This window comes from Melanotaenia boesemani, chromosome 9, assembly GCF_017639745.1.
Source record: "Melanotaenia boesemani isolate fMelBoe1 chromosome 9, fMelBoe1.pri, whole genome shotgun sequence".
NCBI lineage: Eukaryota > Metazoa > Chordata > Actinopteri > Atheriniformes > Melanotaeniidae > Melanotaenia > Melanotaenia boesemani.
In genome coordinates this window covers 8,566,912-8,592,572 of record NC_055690.1, presented here as the reverse complement: position 1 = coordinate 8,592,572, position 25,661 = coordinate 8,566,912, and the positions used below count along the sequence as shown (strand labels likewise).

At 38.3% G+C, this 25,661-nt stretch overlaps 1 protein-coding gene across 2 annotated transcripts; it reads left to right on the top strand.

The window, feature by feature from the left end:
- The first annotated feature begins 1,557 nt into the window (after positions 1-1,557).
- On the top strand, positions 1,558-24,376 carry LOC121645890 (CUE domain-containing protein 1-like). Of its 2 annotated transcripts, none has more exons than XM_041994653.1 (11): positions 1,558-1,781; positions 3,633-4,247; positions 5,554-5,681; positions 6,143-6,269; positions 9,436-9,697; positions 13,323-13,388; positions 13,617-13,697; positions 13,784-13,877; positions 15,390-15,448; positions 17,962-18,031; positions 20,061-24,376. In XM_041994653.1, coding segments are annotated over exons 2-11 (1,200 nt in total). In that variant the 5' UTR covers positions 1,558-1,781; positions 3,633-3,935; the 3' UTR covers positions 20,062-24,376. The 2 variants fall into 2 exon arrangements, with proteins under 2 accessions (XP_041850587.1, XP_041850586.1); XM_041994652.1 differs by lacking the exon at positions 1,558-1,781 and adding an exon at positions 1,809-1,894.
- Positions 24,377-25,661: the final 1,285 nt, after the last annotated feature.

The window sequence follows — 25,661 nt, the reverse complement described above, 5'->3', positions numbered from 1 at the left end:
ATAGGGCCCCGCCATACTTCGTATGGCTCGGACCCTAATAAAAGAACCAAAGCTAGAACCCATGAACGATGACAATATTTTATTCCCACTATAATGTAAACAACACATCAGATGTTGAAACTGAAGCATTTTTTCATTTCATGAAAAATATTTGCTCATTTTGAATCTGATGGCAGCAACACGTCTGTAAAAAGTAGTTCCAGGGTGATGTTTAGCATCGTGTAGCATCTCATCTTCTTCTAACAACTGTATGTAAATGTCTGGGAAGTGAGGAGACCAGTTGCTGGAGTTTTAGAAGAGGAATGTTGTTCCATTCTGTTCTGATGCAGGATTCTAGCTGCTCAACAGTCCTGGACCTTCATTGCTGAATTTTTGGTTTCATGATGCTACAAATGTTTATTTCCTGGTGAAAGGTCTGGCCTGCAGGCCAGTTCAGCAGCCGGACTCTTCTCCTGTGAAGCCTTGCTGTTGTGGTGGATGCAGGATGTGGTTCAGCATTGTCTTGCTGAAATCTGCAAGGTCTTCCCTGAAAGAGACGTTGTCTGGATGGAAGCAGATGTACTTTTCAGCATTGATGGAGCCTCTCCAATGTGGAAGCTGCCCACGCCATAGACACTAATGATATTGTACACGATGGTGGATCTTCAAAGTCTCATCAATTTTATGTTGAAGAACATTTTTCTGAAATTGTTCCACAATTTTTCGACAGTTTGTCTAAGGTTAATGAACCTGTGGCCATCTTTACATCTGACAGACTCTGCCTCTTTGAAATGCTCCTTTTATACCAGTCATGTTACTGACCTGTTGCTAATTAACCTAATTAGTTGCAAAATGCTTCTTCAAATGTCTTTAAATTTATTCCAATTACTTTTCCAGCCTTTTGGTGATCCAACTTTTAAAGATGTGTTGCTGATATCAAATTAAAAAATGATCTTATATTATCCATGAAATGGTAAAATCTCTCAATTGTTGCTGTTTATGTTCTATTGGGAATATGAAAGCACTTTTTGGAATTGAGGTTGTAGTTTCATAGTCAGTTTCATGCTTAAACACATTCAGTGAACATCAAACAGCTGAAAATGGAAAAGATCTAATGCAAAGTTGAACTAAAACTGTATTTTAATTATGCAAAATTACAGTTTTTTTATATAATCATAATTCAGCTATTTGCTTTTTTTATCCCAGTATTTGGACACCCCAGCTGCTAGAATATTAGCATATTATTCTTATTTATTCATTTATTTATGTAGCACCTTATGAAGTCCTGACATGCCATAATATGTCACGTGATGAGAGAATGCTGTGCAGTTTATTCATGCTTGTGGTTGTGCCACAGTGAGAAGACATGTCAGCTATGGGAAATTATTTCCAGGAAATTTTAACGTGCTCAATAGGATAAGTACTTGATGGTCTGGACTAAATACAAGTCCAGTTTCAGGATGTGTAAGTTGTCAAATAATGATGCCCATGGTCTGTAAATGTGGGAATAAGCAGCATCAAAAAGCCATGCTGTTCCCCATGTACCAAACATCTGTACTTTGCTGACTGGCTGACTTATTTTTATTTTTGTTCTTATTATTGTACAATGTTATTCTTCTAAATAAAGCCTTTAAAAAGATAAACAAAGGGACCTTTAGCCTGACATATGGAGAAAAAAAGCAGCATCCAGAAGATGGCAGTGATGTTTCCTCTACAACGCAAACCCCCGTGAAACCTGGAAGAAGAGAGGAAAAAGAAGCAGGAGCAGAAGAAGAAGAAGGAAAAAAGAAGAAGAATTAAAGGTAAATGCCTTGTTCAGTGCCGCGCTGCTAAGCTTTGCTGTTTTTCTTTTGTCTCGACATTTGAGTCCTCTGTTGGCAGTGTTTTCTCTGCTCGGTCCAGGGTACTTCTGACTGTGAGTAACGGGAAGACTGCTCCCTTATTTACAGCCTTCACTGCCGGGTTTGGAAGAACAATTACCGCTACTCATTGTAAACGGGGATACAAAAAGTCCTGTTTTTTTGTTGTGAATTAAGGGATTGAATACCTGCACTTGTTATCAGTAATTTATCGCTGACATATGTTTGGAAGCGTTATTTCGGCTAAGGTGAAGCGACTCGGAATAAGTGTCGAAGGCCTGCCAATGACAGGTCCCGCCTGGAGGACCTCATATGTCTGTTTTTGATTAGTTAGCTGAAACGGCTAGCATATAGCAACAACAAAACAACGTTTAAGGGAAAGGCCATTCATGAAATCGGCTTTTGTTATATTTAGTCAACAATTAAACGTCCTCTTCTTTCCTTCAGGTTAAGACTCCCAATATCTGGAACAAAATTTATAACGTGTGAGTTGCTTTTGCTTGTGAAAGCCTGAAGAGTACCGTTAGCTAGTTAGCTTTTACCTACCATCAAAAGAAACCCTATTTTTCTGTCCACCCTCCTGGCAAACTTTATTGAAATGAATGCAACATTATTTCGGGAGAATACAGAAAGCCTCTAATATTGACAAGTTTTTACCTCCACAAATTTAGAAATGGTGGCATAAATGAAACAGCCATAAAATACTACAACATATAAAGGTAGATAAAGGTATGGGTCAGCTTTAAACAAGTAGGATAATTTATGCATAGTCTGAATATGAACTTTTTTAGTTTGTGAAGTTTTTTTAATTTAATTTTTTTTTTTATTGAAAAAGAGTAAAAGTGCAATTTAATTACATTTAAAAGGGATACAGATAGGACTGTCAATATTATGAAATTTTAATAGATTTTTTTCATACAAATAAGTGCTGTCAGAGTACTGTAGTGACATGGACAAAGTCTAATCATAATGTTATAATAAATGTGCAGCTTATGCAGAATAACAACTTGTTATAGGCAAGAAAAACTCATATATATAATAATAATAATAATTGTACCTGTTTTTCTTTTAAGTTTTGTAAGTACATGTCTTTGGAGCCTGAGTCAAAATCCGTTTTTTTTTTTTACAATCATGTAGAACATCATCCTCCAATTTATTGCAAAATTTGTGGATTGCAGATATGAGATGTACATTGTTCCAGGCAATTACAATTTTTTTTTTTTTTTTTTTTTTTTTTTTTTTTTTTAAAGAAAAACTGCTCCACCTCCTTTAAGCTTCTGCTGAATAGTGCAGTTCTGCAGCAATATTGAAGTCAAGTTACAGCTTGCCGGTTAAATTCAAAGACATTTAAATATTACCCTTTGAAATACACTTTGGATCTGTGTCATTCTGCAAAGTGAACCTCTGTACCAGTATCAGGTTTCTGCGGCGGTGAAACAGTTTTTATTTTTTATTTTTATTAGCTTGTATTTATACTTCTCCCCATTCTGACCAATATCTCAGGCCTTGATGATGTCAAACATGCACACTACCATGTTTTACTGTGTGTTTTTTTTTTTTTTTCTAGATGATGGGAGTGTTTGGTTGAAAATGGGGAATTTATTTAAAACAAAACAAATATTTATGCTAATGTTTAAGTAATTGACATATGTGCAATTAAAATGTGGAGTTTCACGAAAACCGACCTCATAATGAGTTTGAGGAGAGCAAGTTGTTCTACAGGTTGCTGAAAACATTCTGGTTCTGGTACTTGCTGCCATCCTGCCTGACGCTTCCCTTCTGTTCTCTCTGTAGGTGATGCCTGTGGTGTAGCTATGCAAGTTTCCTCAAACCTGCACCTGATTATTCTCCTTCCTCATTACTCTGCAAGGCCACCAATACCAGATGAAGCTTGGTAACAAGTACTGATGGGGAAAAAACTCAAGTTTTTCTCAACTCCCGCCAAGCGACTGCCATGCTCATGCTAAAATCAGAAACAGGTAAGGGAGTTTGGAAAAGCACATAAGACTGAACAGGCCCAGTGCTTGTGTTGGTGATAGAAAAGAGAAGCCATCCTATCAGTAGGTTGGCAGCACCTGTGGCTGACACGTCCAGAGGATGACTAGCCTGTTCAGGCGCAGCAACAGCAATGGAGGCTCTCGAAGTAATGGAAGTGGAGGTGGGGGCAGCAGCACCCAGGGGCAGCTCAACAACAGCAGACCCAACCGGCAGGTCAGGCGCCTTGAGTTCAATCAGGCCATGGAAGACTTCAAGACCATGTTCCCCTCCATGGACTATGAGGTGATTGAGTGTGTGCTGCGCTCCAACAATGGAGCTGTGGACACCACCATCGACCAGCTGCTCCAGATGAGCATTGAGGGACAAGGCTCAGATGACAGCTCAGACTCGGATGACAGCATCCCTGCAGAGGTCAGTGCAGTGGGTCCAATGGCAGCTCAGCTTGTTGGTTTTTCATGTTTACAGTATAAACCAGAGCTGCTTCTTTATTTTAATTATTGCAGATAGGATCAATCACCATAGTTTAATGGTTAAGATTATTTTTAGTTATTATTGTAATAACCTTGGTTATGAATTTGCAAATGGAAGGTTTCTCACCAACGTTTAGAGGATTTTTATTTCCCAAAGTTTATTTATCAGGGTAAAAGAATTCTTGGTAATTTGAGTGGTTTGCATTTCACAGCAGTTTTGGAAACTTTATTCTCATTCCAACTTGTTGGCACAGCAGTTGGACCCTCTTCGGCTTTTTTAATTTGCTTTTCTTTCTGTGTGTGTGTCCTACATTCAACTCTGCCAGTTTGTCGGCGACTCCTCCAGCCAATCTGTCGTTTCAAGTTTGTTCTCAGCAAATATGCTCTAAGTGTTTCTCAGTCCAGGTCCTCAGACCCACTGCCTTGCATGTTTTATAGATGACTCTGCTTTAACACACCTGAATTAAACAAATGGTTTGCAAATAACTTGGAGGGTTCATTAATCTGAATCAGGTGTGGTGGAGCAGGAACACATACAACATGCAGGGCAGTGGGTCCTGAAAGAAACTCTGCTATAAAGAGCCTGAAACTTGTCATCCATCCACTTCTCATAACTTTATTCCTCAAACGATCAAAACACAGAGTTAGAAGTAAGATAAAATAGAAATGTAGAAGTAAATTAAACACTGGCTTAAACATACAGTCAACACAAGTGCTGAATGCTGCAAGTATGTTCCACCAATCAGGGCTCTTCAGCCACAGCCACTATCCTTAAGAATTCCTGGGAATCTGAAAAGTCCTACCCCTCTAGTAGCTGTTTCTTTCAGGGGAAGTTTGGAGGTGAGAGAAAGATTTTACCCAGCTAGTGTTGGTGGAAGTGCGAGGGGGGGGGGAGAACTGTTGTAAGCATTTTTTTTATGGATTCAGAAACTTCATCCAGGTTTCTGAAAATTGCAGAATTTAAACCTGACCAGCTGGAACAACCACAGGTTGTTTACTTAGTTAAATCAAGGTTATGATTAGTTTTTGTACCAGGCAGTGTATGTGTCCACTCATAGAAATTATTCCTGTGATGAGTAAGAGAGATTAAACATATTTGCTTATAAATTAAATAAATGGATAAAAAAAGACAAGATATGATCATTTTGAGTTTTAACTGTGATCTAAACCTCAGATAACTATTAAAAATAAAAACAGACTCCAATTTAGGTTTAAAATACTGAATGAAACCTTTTTTCTTTTCCTAGATTCTGGAGCGAACTCTGGAACCTGACAGCTCGGACGAAGAACCACCTCCAGTTTACTCGCCACCAACATATGACATGCACATTTATGACAGGAAGTACCCAGAGGCCCCACCAACACCCCCACCACGGTAAGGACAACATTTCATAACACTGTGAATCCGTTCTGCTGTAGTGAACTTGACCAAACACATACCTTTTTCTTGTAGCATCTCTCTCAAATTTAATAACAGGACTTTAAATAGAAACAACCGAGGGATGATGGCTGTAATTCCAGGGTTAGTCCATCCGGTTAGTGCTGAGATATTTGACTGATACTCCCATTCATACACCCATGCCACTGAAATGGTGGACAGCAAGAACCAGTTTGTTTTTATGCTACTTAAAGAAAATAAGGCTCTGATATTTTTCCTGTTTATACCTCTTGTAATTGTTTTTGTTTTGAATGTAAAATAAAAGGCATGTAAATTATTGATGTGTGTGTGTCATCTTTTTTAATGCATGATATATAGTATGTAAATTATTGATAGTAGCTTTGGATAGTGAGGGATTGACTGTTAATGCATGCTGTTTCTCTGTGTGCTCTCCACAGATTTGAAGCCCATCCACCAGCAGGTCACCAGCAGGTCAGAAGCTACCGGAACTGGAACCCCCCTCTGCTTGGAAATCTCCCAGATGATTTCCTGAGGATCCTGCCACAGCAGTTAGACAGCATCAAGGTAAAAACAGTGTTGTTTTTGTTTTGTTTGTTTTTTTTTGGTACATAGTTAAAAAAACTGCACTTGTGTTGCAACTCTTTCACTTCTCTTTGGCTTATTTATAGAGTGCTGACTCACAACAAAAGTCATCTGAAAGCACAGTTAAATCCAATTAAATCCAGTTCACTGAAATCTTATTATAATCCTGTTAATAAGATGCTCATTATAATCCACATGGGCCCAATCAACTATTCTCTTAATTCAGTCTCTTATCCTGAAAGTAAATGAAGGGAAAGACAGAAAGGCCCATTTAACAAGAAGAAACCCTCAGCAGAACCACACTCAGGAAGGGCGTCCATCTGCCTCCATCAGCTGGGGGTTGAGAGGGCGTGAAAGAGGGCGCAACACTATAGGTGTGTCCCAATTCAGGGTCTGCACACTTCGAAGTGCGGATTCGTCGGCCACATACGTCATCGCGGTGCGCGAAGTACTGTCCCAATTCACAGAATTTGAAGGACCCTCCGAATCCACCCTTCGAATCCGCACTTCGTTTGGCCTCAAACGAAGGATGCTTGTGATGCATCCTTCGCGGCCTCTTTTCTCCCACAATTCGTTGCGCACAGGACGGTGGCGAATCAGCAACCTCACAAGAGTCTTATTAAGTTTAAATAAAGTTTTATTTTTAAAAAAAGTTCGTTTTTTTAACTACACTTTAGTATAAACGTTACAAAACCAAGTACATTTAAAGCATGTTTGTTAAATGGTGACATTAAAATTCGGTAATATTTGATATTCAGATACTTTTAAGGGGTTAATTAAGTGTGTACAGGCTGGAAAACAACAGAGCCTCAAACCGTTTTTTTTTTTTTTTTTTTAACTGTCGGTGTTGCCGCTCCGTGTTCAGCGTCTACTGACGTTTCCTACGAGTAATTTCTGAGGTTTAAGTGATTAAACGTCCTGTGTTGTTGCTATGGGAAATTCTTGTAGACTAGGTAGGCTGTCCCATTTCACGAACGTTAAGCAGACTTCGAAGTGTGTAGACTACGGAGGACACTCTGTAGCCTACGTAGTCTGCGCACTTCGAAGTGTGCAGACCCTGAATTGGGACACACCTTATAACTCCAGCCAGGGGGACCTGCTGGGAAAGAACAAGAGCATAACTAAAGGGGTGGCTAAGGGTAGCCCAAGCCAAAGCTCACTACGAGCTGTTATTAAAAATGAAAGTTTTAAAGCCTAATCTAAGTAAAGAGGGTGTTCCTTCTTAACTAGTTTCTATTCAGATAATTTATTAGTTAAGTTCTCCACATTTTGATGACCATGGTTTAAGATTGTGGGGCACTTCGATTTTTCTGACTTTTCCAGTCAGTCACTGATTTGTAATCACATCCCTACTCCCAGAAAACAAGTCTTAACTTTAAGACATTTCCATGAGAAACCCTTAAGATATTTTTGAACACTTAAGACTGTCTGATATGATATTAAACTGCTTGGATATGACATACATAGTCATTTCTGTTTTGTCCATTTGTCTTATATCCTTTAGACAGATTGTAACATTGATTTGCATATAAGTGATTTTGAGTTTAGTCAGTGGAAACTGTTTTCGTTGCCTCTATCACACACAGACATGCAACATGAGTTCATGTCCTCCTTATACACATTTAAAATAAAAACTTCTTAGACTATTTTGGATCTATTACAACAACCAATTGTATGTCAACTTCAGTTTAGCATTTTGCTCATGCTACATGAAATGGGGCATGGCAGCCTCTACTGTATAGATTTACAATCCATGACATGTTTACAGGTTGCACTAAATGTCGGTGGTGCAATAAAACCGCCTAAAAAAGACTGCTGAGCACCTGGCGGCGGCTACATGCTCGTACCAAAGAGCTGTATCCACCCTGAAGCCCGTTACTGACCAGTGATTAGCTTGCAGCTGGTGGTGGCAAATGAGAAGGCGACTACACTTATTCTACCTCAGCATTGATTCCTGTGTTTAATATAGCTTAAGTGGCATGCAAAAGTTTGGGCACCCCAGGTCAAAAGTTCTGTTACTGTTGCAGTTAAGCAAGTAAAAGATTAAATGACCCCCAAAAGGCATAGTTAGGATGACACTCTTTTCAACATTTTAACCAATACTGGTGCATTATTTGTTTTCTGTACACTGAGTGAAAAAAGACAGCAGTTCCCTGCAAAAGTATAGGAACCCTAGGAGTGACTGAAGGTCAATGAGGTTAAAGTACAGCTGTTTGTCCACAATGAGCACAGGTGTGTTTTGAGAAATAAAGGCCAGAATTTCATGTGAAGAACACCTATCTGACTGTAAGCACGAGGGTGGATCAGTCACACTTTGATGTTGTGTTGCAGCCGATAGCACAGCGAGGGAAAATTTGGATTCAATAAAATTCCAGCAAATTCTGGACACAAACACAAAACCTCTGTAAAGAAGATGAAAAGAGAATACACCTCCAAATTCACAATTAACTGAAGAGACACAAGCTGAAGGTTCTACCACGGCCCTCACAACCTCCTGACCAAAACACTGTTGAAAATCTGTGGATAGACCTCAAAAGAGCACTTCATACCAGGCGACTTAGGAATCTCACAGATCTGAAAGACCCTTGCAAAGAAGGGTGGGGCGGGGGAGTCCATCAAACAAAAACAAACCCTTAGCTAGCTACAAAAGCATCCACAAGCTGTGTTGTTAAATAAAAAATGTAAAAGATGGAAAAAATATTAAATTTGCTTAAAACATAAAGGGAATGTTTAATCTTCAACATTACGCCATTTTCGTTTTGTTTCATCTTCTACCTGCTTAACTGTAACAGAAATTCTGAGCAGGGGTGCCCAAACTTTTGCATGCCACTGTACTTGTTGGATCATCTATTAACCCTGATGCGTGTTAGCCTTCAAGAGGCTAACTACTAGCTTCACTAGTTTGGTGACCTACGGGATGGGATAGTACCTCTACTGGCTATTGACAAAGAGTTGCTGCCATTAGCACTGAAGAAGCTAACGATCAGCTTCACAAGGCTGGTGACCCTTTCGGTTTGACAAGGGCACCAAAATTACTTAGTAAGAATTTCAATAAAGATTGTCAGTGGCAGTTTATGTCCCTTTGTTTGATAGTAGAAGTAGATATGATAGATTATAATCAACAACCTGCTTGTTTTTATCCCGACAGACTTCACAGAGCAACCTGTCTCAGCCTTCAATGTCCTCCTCGTCCTCGGTGTCCTCAATAAGTCAGTGGACAGCTCAGTCTGGCTCTGGGTGTGGGGCTGCAGGGACTGCTGGAGGTCCTGGTTTGACAACAGGAGCTACAGAGCAAGACAGTAAACTGAAGCAGTATCTGGAGGATGAACGAATTGCCCTCTTCCTGCAGAATGAGGAGTTCATGAGAGAGCTGCAGCGTAACCGGGAATTCCTCATCGCATTAGAGAGAGGTAGAAATTCACATTTGTTGGCCATTGTTTTTCAGTTGCTATAGCTTTGCATACAGGAGAAAATTTCCTGAAAGGAATGTATTCAAGCTTATGAGATGCTTAATACTGGGAAATGGTCAAACCCTGATAAGGTTGCTGCTGTAAAAGTTTTTCTGTTGTTGTGGGGGAGACGTTTTCCTACAGGAATTTAACAGGGGACAGCATCACAGTAGAGGTTTATGTATCAGCAAAGGCAGGAAGCAGCAGTGCAAGCTAGTGACCATGAATAAATACTTCAAAGGATTGCTTTAGCAGATGTTTTTTGAGCTAGGAAATGTGTTTAACACATGTTAGGGTTCAAGGAAACCCGACAATGTGTTCGCTTTTAGTCAGTTTCTTCAGTACAATGCTGAGTATTTTGGGTTTTGTCTTGCGTGGCCTGACTAAAGATATTACTAAAGTCTTTTAACATTAGCTTGGCTCTAAAAAGCACTGTGCTTCAGTGGGTTTAGTCATTCAGCCATTCACTCACATACTAGTGGCAGCAGAGTTTGCATGCAAAGTGTTTACATGCCAATGGGAACAGAGGGGATGGGGAAAAATAGCCTAAAGCCCACTTCTAACACCCAAGCCACAGCTGCACAAAATCCAGTGGTGTTAACCTTTTAAACCTTTAAAGCTAGAGTGTGTGTGGATATTTAAAATCCCCGACCCACACATATTTTCCTACTTTCTTACTGCTTTGTGGAGAAATATAATTTAATGTTTGGCAAGTCATTATTCATAGTAAGTGAATTTTGTGCAAAGATTATACTGGAAGGTTAACAGTGGGTTTAAGAAGTGAGACAGGTGCAGAGTGCTTAGTGAGAGGTGATAGCAACATGTTCAGTTGCCTGGAAAAAGGCTTAAAGGATTTTATTTCCTATTTTGTTTTATTTTATTTTAGTTTTATTTGATGTAATTTATTTTAATTGTATTTATTTTTTCTTTTGTTTTGATAAAGGTTTTATATGATTTAAAGCAGGTTATGTAGGGGTGTATCTTACCTGTGCAGACAGAGACAGAGCTGTCAGAACGCTCTGTTTGGAGAAACTTGGAGGATTTCTGATGGATGAGTTAAGCTAATCTCCCCTATACAGGGCCTCAGAAGACAAATTTTATTTTATTATATAGATCTGCTTGATAAAAATGTTGATACTTGAGTTGCATTAGATGTCCAAAATTAGTTTTTCTGTGGCCCCGTTCACATCTGTTAATTCTTCCCTGATTTTCTGAGTGCTCTGTATGTTGGGGAAAAAAGACAGTTGACATAATTCAGAGGAGAAATGTAATTACATCACATATGTTTCTATCAGTTGTGAATAACTTTGCTTAAATGCTGTTAGAATGTATCACTAAAGCGTGATAGCCAGTACTCTGTTTTGCCTCGCCCCGTGTGTTCATATCAGTGTATTACACTTGAAAACTTTACTAGCCTCTGTTCTTTTGCCATTATTGCTTTAATTGGCCTGTGCTTGTCTCAATGGAATGACTCTGTCCGAGCAATGAAACTTACATCTTTGATCAAACACGCAGCAGCATCAGGAATCCAAAGCTTCAGAAGAAGCCTTGACCTAAAATGAGGAAAGAAGCTGGTTTTTCACTTCCTCCAGGTCACAGGATCTTAATTTTTCTTTTTTCCTCAGAAGTGCTACAGATAACAAGACAAACATTTACCTCCCAAACATTCAACACAGAATATAGTGCAATATTTATACTTTTGCTACTGAAAACAAGGGTAGTCTATAAAGGTGTAGCTAATAAAAAATAAAAACATGAGTACAAGATAGTTGTGCCAGGAACAAGTCAGTTAAATCTGTTCTATAAATATCTAAATTAACACTACCCTTCATGGAAGAAATCTATAAAGTACAACTAAAAATCACGACTTTTTTATATAGTTATACTAATTTATCCCCTTTGCTGTCAGGACTGAGTAAGATGTCTTTCAGACAGCACTGACAGCAACGTCCTGAGGTGATGTAAAGCATCAAATCTTTACAGACTGTATTTTAAATCCAAAGTTGGGACATTATTTTGAAACAAACAAAAAAAAAAACTGTTAACCACTCACCAGCAGCAGAGAAATAATCTTATTTCTTAATCTTGTTTTTCATATTTTGACTCTTTCATCTTTAGATTTGTTAAAAAATGCTGACTTGCTGTTTTGTTTTGTTGGCGTGTTTCTTTTCTTTACTCGGACTAAGTTATTTCCATATGTCTCCATTGGTCATAGTCTTACACCCTGCAGCCTATGATCCCTCGCTCTCATTGTGTAGATGAGTCTGTAAACACGCACATGGTTTTCAGATGCTTTACAAGGGATGGATGAACTATCATAAAAAACAAGGAATTTCCTAGATTAAAATGCCAGATGTTACAGTACAGTTACCTTCCTTGCATGTGGGACAAAGACTTGATATAGTGGCCAATTTTCAGCTGAGAAATTAAACTGTCAATTTCAAGTCTTAATTCAAGGATTTTATTTATTCCCACTTTAACTGAGAACTGTTGAACAAGATGTGCAAAACAACAAACCAACAATTTAAAAATAATTAATTAATTTATTAGTTATCAGTCACTCCTCCCTCAACATTTCAAGTATTTAGTCATTTCATATTTTATATAGCACTTTTCAAGCACAACTGCAACTCAAAGTGTTTTGCACAAAAGCTTTCATCCCTGTGACAATCTTAGCTTAACCAAGGCAAAACATTTGGTTTAATATCAAAATGTGGCCCCAGTAGCTCTGTGGTGTTTGGTGGTGCAACCAAATCCATGGCATTGTTTGGGACTGGTTACTAAAATGTACTCTAATATAAGGAGTTACAGCTGGTGGAAATATATCTCTTTTCATTTGCTACCAAACAACTAATGAAGAAGTTTTTGTACTCAAATTAAGAACATTAGTGTAATTACGTTAAATTATACAAATGCATAGAAACCAATCATTCAATAAAGGTTTTAGGATATTATTTGGAAAAAATTTAACCAAATCTAATCTGTTATTTATCAATTAGTTTAACCTTCAGCATTTAAGTAAAGAGATCTTTTTAGTTTAAAAACATACATCTATCACATGTAAGTAGCTTCCTTGTGGTGAACTATTCACACTCCAGTCACTGTCAAAAATATTTAATTAAAATGTTGTATTTCTTTTGTGTGTGAATAAATGAACTAAATTATTTTGATCAGGATAGAATGATGGCTTTTCATTCAGGGCCACCTTAAGACTCCAAGATTTCCAAGAGTTGTTTCCACCTTGGTTGTTATGCAGTGAGACTTTCTCTGGCTCTCTGACTCTTTCCACAATTTGTCTACTATATGTGTGGAAAGACCAGCAGTTTTAATCAGTGTAAAAAACCAAACTAGCTAACATATTAGATAAATGAAAAAAATGTAGCTTCTTTTTCATGAAATGTGGTTGTTTGTCATCTTTGTGACAGGCCTAGTTGTTTAAAATTACACCAAAGTTTAAAGTGTTATTTTCTGGTCAAGATGAAAAGATGTTGACGTTTAAAAGTTGAGTCATTCTACCATAATACCAGAGTTCATCATACCTTGGCTCAGCGCATCAGTTGTCATAACATCTGCTCTCTGTTTTTAGATCGCTTGAAGTATGAATCAAAGAAATCAAAGTCCAACCATTCATCTAGCATGGAGAATTCCACAGGTAGATATCACTCATCAAGCTTCCTCAGCCAAGCTTTCTGCCACTTTCTTTGTACAATTAATTCTACTGATTACTGGTCTGTGTCTGTCTATGCATTCACTGTGATATTTGTTGGTTTTGTCACAAATTTGTGCCACAGACGTCATGCAGTAAATATTCGTGCTTGAATTGTTTGACATGTGCATGCACATGAGTGTACAGTGTGGCAGTGCTGTTGTCTGTGTGCAGGAGAACAATACTCTGCAGCATCAGCAGAGGCTGTTTCAGACGATGCCTTGTTCAGAGACAAACTCAAACACATGGGCAAATGTAAGTCTGATTTACATTACGAATGGTGTCTTACACAAGTGAATGTGTTAGTTTTCAATAATCTAAGGTGTCTTGTTCTTCCTCAGCAACAAGAAAAAAGCTGTTTGAAATTGCCAGAACGTTTTCTGAAAGGACAAAGAGAAAAAAGTCAAAAAGGAGGATGCTCCTGAAGCATCATTCGTATCCTTCATATACGACCACCCACCCATCTAAAATCCACGGGCCATCTTCTTATAAATCTTCTTATGTTGATTCTTAAATGGTTATTTTCTTAAATGTTTTTTACAAAAACCCTTCATCAAATTCGTGAACCTGTTTGTAGACTATGAAATTATTTGCATCTCTCCTCTCAGATTGATGAAAACAAATCTCTCCTCAGATGAAAGGAGCTGCCAGCTGGCTCTAATTTGCAGGTTAATGCCTGAAAATGCCCATAAAAGGTTGGGACTGATGGCCCATGTGCAGAGACGAACAAAGGGGAACGAAACAGCAAACATAATGCCAAAACAATGAATGAAAATAAATAATAATTAAAATGTGGACAGAAACCTATTTTTTCTTATTTTTAAAGAGATACATGTGGGAATAAAAAGCACACAGTGAGCTTCAAACCAAGTAAAAGCAGCTTCATGTGCAAGCAGGCAATTAATGTGGAACTTGGACAACAAACCAGCAGTCTGGTCCCATGAGTTTGAACATCAGAAATTGGTATACCTAGAATAGATTTTATTTCTCTTTACACACTGAACCTTGCAAAGCTGCTGTCCAGACACATCCAGCATCCTTTTAAGATGCAGTGTGCTGATGGAGCGGTGCGTCTGAATAAAAATAAAACCTCTAGTCTGAAAGTTAGTCTGTGATATTATTTACCTGGAGGTCAGGACATAAACTTGATCTCGTTATAAAACTAATGATAAACTGTTGTAGTACATTTTTATCATTAAAGCAGGTGGATCTGGGAGTCACAGGTGACTTTATGGAGTGGACGTTTATGGAGCGACATTATTCAGGTCTGGCGTGTGTTTAGTCTATATATATTCTAGTCAGTTTGTAATAAAACATTGTTGGGGAAACAAAGTTCTAATCCCTTTAGTCCGTTCGCGCATGCTAACCGGTAGCTTGCCAATAGTAATTTGTTACAGACGTTAGCCTTAAGCTAACCTATTGTTTTTATACATTTTGTTGTGTAATGTTACGGGATTTCTCTGAGACAATGAATGTATTTCCAGTGAGATATTGTGTTTTTTGTATGTCTGCTTATTTTTACTTTTTTCTAAGTAAAGGTTTCAAAATGGATCAGCCTAGGATCTTTTTTAGGAGATTGCTATCTATCTACCGAGCTGTTGCAGCAGTTAGATCACGTCACAAACACCCATGCAGCCAGTATAGTACGTTACATTACTTATAATCGGTTATGTTTAGTTGCTGCATCGATGCAGGATCATCCACGTCTGCGTTGCGATGCATTGTAGAAACAGTTAAATTCAGCACCCTAATGTTTTGTGCATTTTTTATTTATTTTTGTGTACAAAATGTTTGATGGTCAGTTTGTGCAACTTTCAACTCTTAAGTGATAGTAGATCATTTGAGGTTAATGAATGAAATCTGAAAGGATGAAAGTGAGATCCTTGTCTACATTCACTCGTTGTTATATGTGTTGGTGTTTGGTTTTCTTAACTGAGCTTGTTATAGATTGGGCACAGCCAATTCTACGGTCAATCTCCTTGAAGAAGTGGAGGGGAACAACTGTGGTAAGACATTGACGTCATCCAAACTTTTTACTGTTGTTGATGTGCCGTTTAGTGCCCAACCTCTCCTTCAATTATCAGTTGATGCTTCATGAACAAAACATCCCAACACCATTTCCACACACTACTCCACCATGGTTTTCTTTACTATTGTTAGCTGCAGTTAACATTGTTAATGTTGCTTTAAGGGATTTATGGTACAGCTGATATATATAAACCAATGTAGAGCGAGGTGGAGGCTGCACAGAGGCTTGGCTCCACATACAAATCTTGCCTGAGTGAGCGTTATTAACATTGTTGTGGGTGGGTACTTGGCAAACTTTAACTACAATTTTGTAATTAGCAAATGAAGTTAAAAGGAAGATTAAAGCAGGAAATTTGTCACGTTTGCCTTTAAGACTTAAATGTGAGATGAAATTTTAGAGATTGTTTCAACTCTGTTGTATCCACCACTTGCTTCTGCTTCTGTTTTTGCAGTGGTGCTCACTGACTCAAATTTACATAATTGTTCTGTGCTTAATTTAGTTCAGGGGTGTCAAATTCCAGTCCTCGAGGGCCGGTATCCTGCAGGTTTTCATTGTTTCCCTGATCTAACACTCCCGACTGAAATTAATGGGTTATTGTGAAGAAGTTGACAAGAAGCTGTTGGATCCATTTGATTTTATTCAGGTGTGTTGGAGCAAGGAAATAACAAAAACCTGCAGAATAGCGGCCCTTGAGGATCGGAGTTTGACACCTCTGATTTAGTTGCTATAGATAGGAGTGTGTTTGTTTAGTTATTCACTCTAGACAGCTGCTTTAGGATTAGGATCAGCCCTCATGGGACCAAAGGCAGGACCTGAGTTGTGTGAGCAGGTGGTATTGGTCAGAAGTCCAATGGGATTAATCCGGCTGGATTAAGAAAACATTCCCATATGGGACTCTCTAGTGAAGGTCACTTTAATTTCACTATTTCAGCATTTTGCCAAAGAGGCAACTATTTCTTCTTGCGAGTGCTGGAGCTTTCGATGCTTTAAGGAACTGATCTTTTGTTTCAGTTCAGTTAAGTTATTTATATAACCCCAATTCAGTAGAAAAGCCATATCAACGTCTTTTGGAAAGATAACAAACAAGTTAAGGTCAAGAAAGAAGAGGAGAAAACAGGAAGAGACTTGCAGCAGAGCCAGACTCAGGAAGGCTGCTGATACGCCTCTGCCTTCTAAGGGTGAGTTAACAAAGGCAAAAACAAAGGGCAGAGGTCCTGCTATATATGGAAGAAAACAATAGGCAAAGGTATACAAGATTCAAGGTTTAAGAAGAATTTTGTCATTATGCATTCACATAATAAAATTTCTTTCAGTAACTCATCTTAAAGTCAAATAAACACCATAAAATTAAATTAAAAACACACAACACACCAATAATGAAAACCCTAAATTAAAAACACACAATGGTAAGGGACACTAAAAATAAAGTCAATTAGACAATAAATAAATGAAAAAGGGGATGTGTAAATATATGCAGTTGACAAGCTGCAGAAATGTTCCTGAGACAATGTGCAATAAAGCAAATGGTGCAAGTTGCATCTCAGTCACAGAATATTCAGGGAGAGGTAGGCGAGTCTGTATTTGTGCATGTGTGTTGAAGTGATGTGAGACAGATTTCAAAGCTCTGGGAAAGAAACTGTCTCCATCAGCTCGTCCTAGTCTCTATTCTTCTGTATCTCTTCCTTGATGGGAGAGGCACAAACATGGCTCGGCTGGGTGGGATCCGCAGCAATACAGCTGGCTGTCTTCTGGACTAGGGTTAACATAAACTGAGTTCACATCTCAAAGAGGTCCTCCTACAATCACCTGTGCAGTTATCTCCAGGGTCTTAAGGGTTAGGGTTAGAGTAATGATGACAATGATGGTGATAATGATGTACACATGCATTGAGAGACAAGAAAGCTGAATGAAAAGAGATGCACTTATGGCCTATGGCGGCGTTACTAAAAGGATGGCTCAGGGTCAACTGAGTTTATAAACTTTATCAAAAAGCAAATTTTAAAGCCTAATCCTAATGTTTGGCTAAATACATGGCTGGTAGTTGTCTGGACAGACCAGTAAAAATCTCAACATTGTATCCCTCCCTTCTAAAACATGAGCTGAGTGAATGAATGTGTCTTTCTTTAACCCAAGCTATTGGCTTTAAGTGTTATCTAACCCTGGAAGTGCAAATATAATGAGTAATGTTTTAAAATGTAATGTACATGCTGCTCTATTTACTGTAATGTACATAGTATATTTAGGGTAATGACCTTCTCAGCCATCTGTACACAGTTTCTAGGTTTCATCATGTAGAATTTATTTTTTATTATAAGTTACTTTACATTATTGTTATGCTGCTGTGACAAGACAAGTATTTATCTAGCTTTTAATGGGACTGTGAACCAGTTTCTCCACCACTGTCTAGTGGTAAGATGTTAATTTTAATTCATTTCCTTACATGATGGAGGGGCACTTACCCCGATCTCTTTTGCTTTTGTTTGTGTTCAGAGGAAGATGGTCAGCCCAGAAAAGCAAACACTCAGGAAGAGACTGAACAGCGCCATGAGCCGGTTTCATGGTAAGATACTCCTAAGATGTTTTAGAGGTCCGTTTAAAATGAGCCTGGTTATAAAGACAGTGTTGTAGTTCTGCACCTACTCGACTCATTTTGCTTTTATGAAGCATCATGCGTCGGAAGATGACAGCTAATGTTACGTTAGCATGTAGAGCGCATCCTTTAAAGTAGAGAGATGTGACGAGGATGAATATCTTGCATCGGCTGTTAAAAAAAAAAAAAAAAAAAATGTTAAAATTGACATGGTTGATAGTGCGATGCACTTCATCAAGTCAAGAGACAATCTTCAGACACTCCTGATGTTACCGACAAAGCAGATAGTAGATGGATCACTGTTCCATAGCTGTGTATCCGTGATTCAGAAAACTGGAATCAATTAGAAAACATGGAATTTTCTCATATGTGGGTGTGATTTATTATCTCCACCAATTTTCATGGTGCCTGAGCCGAATGAACAAGAAAATCTGGATGAAAGTTTAATGAATTTTGATCTCTGCAACCTCCCGTCTGTGTAACGTCACCAGAACTGACAAAGCTCAAGTCTTCCCCAGAAGTTTGGCAGCGGCTGAGAGGCCAAAATAAACATAGAAGTAGTTAAATAAATATATAAAGAACTAAGAAAGCCAGCATTATGTGAATCTAAAAGCAGCTAAAAAGATGCATCTGTTTGTGGTGAAGTAGTCAGTTGAGAATATACGAGGTGGATTGGTAGAAAATGAAAAGCAGCTTCCATCAAACTCAGCCCGTGTTTGAGCTGCACTTGGAGGCTGTCCTGAAGATCTGTGGGGAAAAATGCTTATAAAAAAAAAAAAAAAAGAGAGAGAAAATGGATGTTTACGGTTGGTCTATTAACCCCCTCAAACACATACGCTACAACTCCTCGATGCAGCCGCCCCAGGTTTAAATTCTGGCCTGGTACCCCTTTGCTGCAGGTAGACCCCTCTTTTTCTTACCCTCTTTTTTAAGTAAAGGCTTAAATAGAGAAGTCTTAAAAGATTGAGGTACACATCTTGTTAATAGAGAGATGCTGATCAGATCCAGTACAGATGTATTAACTAAAGAAAATACTTCCTTAAATAATCTGGTTGGGATGGGGTCTAAAACACAAGTTGAAGGTTTAGATGAAACTCTTATTTTGGTTAACTCAGAGAACTGTACAGGACAGAAACGGTCCAAACATAAATGAGGTACACATAGTGGGAGGGATATCATGGATTTTCTCTTTAGTAAAAACAATTTTGTTTATGAAGACACTCATGAAGTCATCAAAGCTGAGTTAAAGGAATACATGGCTCAACTGCACTGTGGTTCTTGGTCAGCCTGGCTACAGTACTGAAGAGAAATCTGGGATTGCTCTTGTTCTCTATCAGTGATGAATAATAATCTGTCCTAGCCGTACTTAGGGCTGTCTTATATACTATTAAACTTTCTTTCCAGACTTGCCTTTTCCTTTTTAGTCGCCTCGAGTTCTGTTTTAAAGCTGACTGGTTATCTTCTTTTTTTAGAGGAGCAACATTGCATAGTGTTGTATGCCTTAAAGCTGAATGTTATTTAGCAATAATAATTATGCAAATGTATTTAACAAGATTAATTTAAGAGTAAATTAAAATAACAATAATGATATGGTATAATTATTTGAGTGCACAGACTCTGTAGCCTTCCTGGTCTGTGCACTCCGGAGTGCGTAGACCCTGGATTGTTCCTGATTTTCCTGCTTAGTCTCTCAGTGTTCCAGACTTGTTCATTTTCTTTGAAAGAGAGCCCACATTCTCCTTGATTTAAAATTGCCTCCACCTTGTGCCCTTATTGTTTACGTTCCTTCATCCACAATATTTTCTCTGCCACTTGCTCTGCACCGTAGAAAGACTTTAGAAAAATTTCTTCTTTGTAAAACCCTTCTTATAATGTCGCCTATCACACATTATCTTGTTTTTGTCAACATCTATCAGCTCTAACTCTCCTCATCACCTCTTGTAAAGTGCTTTGTGGAGCTCAGGATGGAAACTGCATTCTATCTCTTCCTCCTTTTCAGATTTTCCCATACTGTACCATATCGGAGTTGCCATGGCGACAGCAGCACGACACATTGGTGGTGGCTTTGCAGCGCTTCCTGTCCCGACTTACTCACCCCGCCCTAATCCAAACTCGCTGATGTAAGGCTCAGCAAGGAGTGGAGACCTCCCCACCTTCCTTCCTGGGGGAGAGGAGCTGAACTGTTCCCAGCTCTGAGCCGTCTGTAAAATCATTTTCTCTGTATTATAACACTTAGTTGATTATATGATTTTAAATGTAAATGAAATGCATTAGTCCTTACAATACTTAACACCTTCCTTTAATCCACTAAGCGGAACACTAGTGTTGTGATGATCTTTCCATGAGATCTTTATTACTTTTCCTTTCTTGTTCAGTAACAGTCGCTTTCTGACTCGGGTCCCTCAGGCCAGACGATTCGAGTCCAAAGTGTGAACATGCTCTATAGGAATTCTCTACACTAAATCCCATAGATTTTTTCTTCTAAATGATGCTTTCTAAATCAGATTGCAGTATTTTTTCTGTTATTGAACGTCACATGGGTTGTTGAGTGAATTTCTTAAATGTCTGAATATTATGGCCATTAAAACTTCTGGCTACTCAAATGTCAACACTTCTCCATGGCCTGAAGAGTCTGGTCACATTTAAAGGTCTGTGCTCCTGGAAAGTGTGAATGTTGCAGCAGATTTTTTTTCCTATTAGCTGTGCTAAAAGTAAGTATTGCAAAGGAAAGATTTCTCATTTAATATTGAAGCAGGGTGACATGATGATGAGGAAGTAGGGGTATCATGCAGAGGATAACATGAACTTGCTCATTTTCAAAGGGCTAACAGTGAATCTGGATAAACTTAAAAGGAACCTGTGTCCAAAGGCTAAGTGCATCCACCTGGTCTGAATGGCCACACCCTTAAGGTGAGGTAAAAAGGACAGATGATTTCTTTATTTGTGCACATTTTCAAAGACATTTTTTACTGCTTTCAAAGTGTTGGACTCAGTTGCTCATTTAAAGAGTGGCGGAGGAAGATGTGGAAAGAATGAAAAGAAAGGTAAGTTAGTTTCTACTTATCACGTCTTATCGCTTCAGTAGCTAATGTCAACAAAAATAACAGATTTGATGATAACATGAGCTTGAAGCCTGGTTGGGCTGGTAGCAAACTTGATGAGTAGCAGAGAGTAAGATCAGGAAGTGTTGGCATGTTTGAAGACCAGTGATGACGGCAGAAAAAAGGTGCAACTTTACGAAGTTTCGTAAAATGATCTCGAAGTTTCTTTCAAGGTGCAGTGTGTAACAAAAGCATATCTTTTAAACTGTGTTTCTATTGGTATCTAATCACTTCATCAAAATAGTTGTTTTTTATTTTTTTAGAATGCCCCATTTATATCTACTTGCTGTGGGTCCACATATGTGGCAGCTGCCATATTTGTGCCACCATTTATACTACGGTGTCTCTGAATGGACAAACAAGTCTGTGTGTGAAGTGAGAACCTCTGAGCTTTCAAACTTCAGTAGCAGTTTGTTTGACGGGTGCCAGAGCCGTTTGGGTTAAGCAACTCCTTTAGGGCTCATAGATGAAGACCGTACACATGTAGTGTAGCCTGAATTTTGGCCACTGACGGCCACCGTCCATTTCTAACTGCTTGGCATTTGAGGTCATTTCTATGCCCTTCTTAACTTCTAGATGTCAGTAATTCTTACACACTGTACCTTTAAGTAACCGGCATGATAAGTGCTGGTTAAATTCTCCAAATCGTCTTTAGTTTAATTTAATTTTCTATAGCTTTATATACCCTAGATAAAACAAGGACAGATGGGTGAGTGTGAGCATCTAGTGACTTCATGTTTCCCTTTTGTGGCTTTTTCTTAAAGTTTGTAAAAAAAAAAAGAAACAAACAAAAAAAAGATCCTTAGTAATGAATATTTTGAACTGTATCTTTTAATAATGATCCTTCTGATAAAGTTTATGTGACAGGATTGTAAAAACACACCAGGTGAAGCACCTGCTGTAATTTTTAGCGGAATATTTGTAGTTTCACATCAAAGCTATCGTCTTCGACCTCATTATGTTTTCCAACGAAGTCCAGGAAAGTGCTAACGAAGACATAGACCTTACACGAGGAAACAACTTCCCTTTGGTTGGTCAAAAGAAAGCTGAGGACACAGTCCTCTTCCTTGGACTCCTAAGTTTACCCTACATAGTGTAGCAAGAAATTTAATCCTTAAAAAGATAAAAAAGCTCCAATCTTTCAAGGTTGGGACAGTGTTTTTATGCCTTTTAGACCTGTGTTTGGGGTTTTCCCCGTAAATATCACTCACATCACTCTGCCGTTTCAGTAAGCAGCTCATGTCTTCATCATCTCGTTGTCTTGTTAGGAAGACTTGAGAATTAACGGTTGTGACGTCCACATAAATAACAAGATGCTATTAATGTGGCTGGTGGACAAAAACAAGGCACTAAAGCTTGTGAGATTTGTATCCTCTTTTTACTGTTTGTTTTTTATGTATGTGAATTAGCATAGAAGTAAAGAATGATGTAGCAGGAAGGCATTATTATAAAACATGGCTGTGTTACAATATGGCAAAGTTTACAGTGCAATGCTTCAAATAAACGTCCTGATTTGAAGCAGTGCAGTTAGAATCAGCTGGTTTTGTAATTTTGTGCATTAAGAGGTTCAGAAAAGCTTCCCAGATGAACCTCTCGGGGGATTTGTACTTCATTTAAATGTGATTGCATTGATGCCATTTGTTTCTGTGCGATGTTGGACTGACACTAACCTCAAATAAGGAATATAAAGAAACCACTGCAGTGTTAAATGCATGCCCAGACCAGTAACTGTGTATGCATACATTTTAAAGCTCAATTTGTCAGCCATCGCTGATGGAAAGCAAAATGTTTCAAGAGCTGTTTCTCTGGAAATGGTATAAATCATTTTAGTTTAATCACAATACGGCAAATCAATTCAATAGACAAAGCTTGAAATGGACAAACCTATTACGTATGTAAGGAAGCATAAAGGGGCGTTTAGAGTCATTTTAGAACTTGGTAATAACAACCAAACCAGGTCAGACAGCTACAATGTCGATGTTTCCAGTTTGAATGGATGCTGTCCAGTCATGGACTGTTGGATTGATGTGTCGATGTAAATACCAGTTTAGCAGCAAAGGATTTCATGAAAACAATGAACTAATAAGCAGCTTGGACATCAGCTAGCAAGAGGGAATAATTAACATAGATTCAGCTATAAAAAAAAAAACCCACTCCAAAACAATACTAAGACCTGAATGCTGCATCCATCCAGTAAGGCTGTCACCAGCTGACCGAAGCAGACATTAATACAGTTTTCCTCAGTGGACGCAAACTGGTAGAACTCTGGTGTTTTCTTTCAGTCACGTAGTCCTAGTGAAGATTTTTTACGGTATTGATGCAGAGAGAAAGCGGGATTCGTGGGTTGCTTTAAAGAACTCTATCATTTATTTTCCCTCAGCTTATTTGGACATTAAAATTAAAAGGGAAGTTCTTCAAGCTTATTTTCTATGTCCAATGACTCTTCAGAGGAGACTTCAATTTTCTCATTTAGTGTTAAGCAAGGACAAGGGTCCCAAATTTCAATACGTTTAATGATTTTACTTAAAGAGAAAATCCAGTCAGTTATTTAGTCTTTCTTCATAAAATCACATCAATATCCCTGGTTTAAACTATGAATTATGTTTAATCCTTTCAGAAATCTCTCAGGGAATCCTTCAACACTTAGTTCTTCCATTTAGATGTTGTTGTTTGTTTTTTTTTGGACACATTGTCCAAGCACAAATTGTCCACAAAACATCAGACAGGTTTGTTGACTCAGCTTGAAGCAACGTCAGGATTATTTAACAATCAGAGTGACTGATGGTGATGGAAACCAGTAAATGTAAAGAATTAAAAAGCAAAAATGAGTTAGTTCATAAAATCTCTTTAAGTTTTTACTTCCATTCTTACTTGCTAAGTCTTCCAGAAAGCAAAGCTCGTGCTGACGCTTGTTTAATAGATTTCCATTGTTAAAGCATCACTTAAGAATCCAATAAGCAAAACAGCAGCTCACTGCCAAACAGGTGGGGGCCACTCGGATGGGAAATTCCTGATTTGAGGAAGCGATCCAACATTGTTAGTCTAATGATGTCATGTCCATTACAGCCATACATTATTTAGTGGTAGTTAAAAGCATTAGCCTGCTGTGGTCTTGTCTTTGTTTGTCACAGAAGTTGGGGAAAGAATTAAAATCTCAACCATGTGGATTAAATGTACTGAACCTTGATTTATTAAACTTGCATTTAAATTCTGATAATTGATTATTCTTGTTTATTCTTCACTGAACATATCTAATTTATATCCCAAAATCACATATACAGTGAGAATTGTACTTCACTTATAAATGATCAGATTATTAATCACATATAAGTACGTCATTTCTGCATCAACAGATTTAAGATGCCATGTTGCTAAAAGTGTGTGTTACAGCTGACTGATCTGATCACCTGCTGAGTGATTGCTGTGTGTCAGGATTGCGCATGAAGTGAGGCCAAGTCATTCATACTGTGAGGATTGTCCACAGAACCCAGATGAGACATGTTTCTTATGGACTTCACATCTGTGTTTTCATTAAATGGAAAATGTTATAAATGATTTAATGAGGAGCTTCACACGTCTAAGATGATCAGATTAGTTGCTCTCCACAGTTTTTTTTTAACCTTTTCCTCTTGCATAACTTTCCTTTAATGCAATGTGTTTGTCATTGTTAATCAGTGTTTCTTGTCCCATGTGTTTGTAAATAAATTAACATGGTCATTAAAGTGTTTTTCTATGAAGAAATATTTGTTCTTGTATGATTTGCGTCAGCATGTCAGCCAGTCTCAGGAATTTGCAGGTGATTGGTGGAGTTCCTGAGGTGGTTTTCAAATAATTGGTCTGTGGTCCAAACTCCTCCTCCATCCACCTGATTGTAAATATGAACAATCATTGCATCAACAATGGAGCAATAAGCAATCAATATTATCTACATTTAGCATGAAGGAAACTTCTTTTTAGTCCATTTATTTCTCCCCTTTAACAACACCAGTTGGTGGTGTATTATACATGGAGGTATAACCTGTAAGGATCATGTATCTATGGGATAAGCAACTAAGGTAGACATGTGGGTAAGGCCCCCCCAAGACTGCACCTGCAATATTGTCCTGCTTACATTCACCTCTTGTTAAAGTGTGACCAGGTGTGTGTTAGCCAGAGATGGATGACTGGCACCTGGCTGGTACCTAACTGATGGACTTATCTGAATGGCATTCTGGAGCCTTTGGTGATCCCATGTCTCCAGGATCTGGGGCCTAACTCCCTCCTCCATGATCATGATGCTTGAAGGGAATTTTAGCACATTTTGGGCAGATGCTACCCATATGTTTAGCTGTGTTGCTATGTGGGTGACTTTTTTAACTGGAAAAAAATACAATTTTTGTTATGTTTCTAATATATAGAATAAATAAAGCTCAGCTCAAAAACAGCCAGAGTCCATTCATTTCTCTCTTCCCAGCATGGAGGTGTTGATGCTTTTATTTCTAGTAGAATAGATTATTGTA

Coding starts and splice junctions, on each gene's coding strand:
- LOC121645890 (XM_041994653.1), top strand. CDS start 3,936: ATGACTAGCCTGTTCAGGCGCAGCAACAGCAATGGAGGCTCTCGAAGT. Junction 5,682..6,142: donor CCACCAACACCCCCACCACG/GTAAGGACAACA, acceptor TGCTCTCCACAG/ATTTGAAGCCCATCCACCAG. Junction 6,270..9,435: donor AGCAGTTAGACAGCATCAAG/GTAAAAACAGTG, acceptor TTATCCCGACAG/ACTTCACAGAGCAACCTGTC.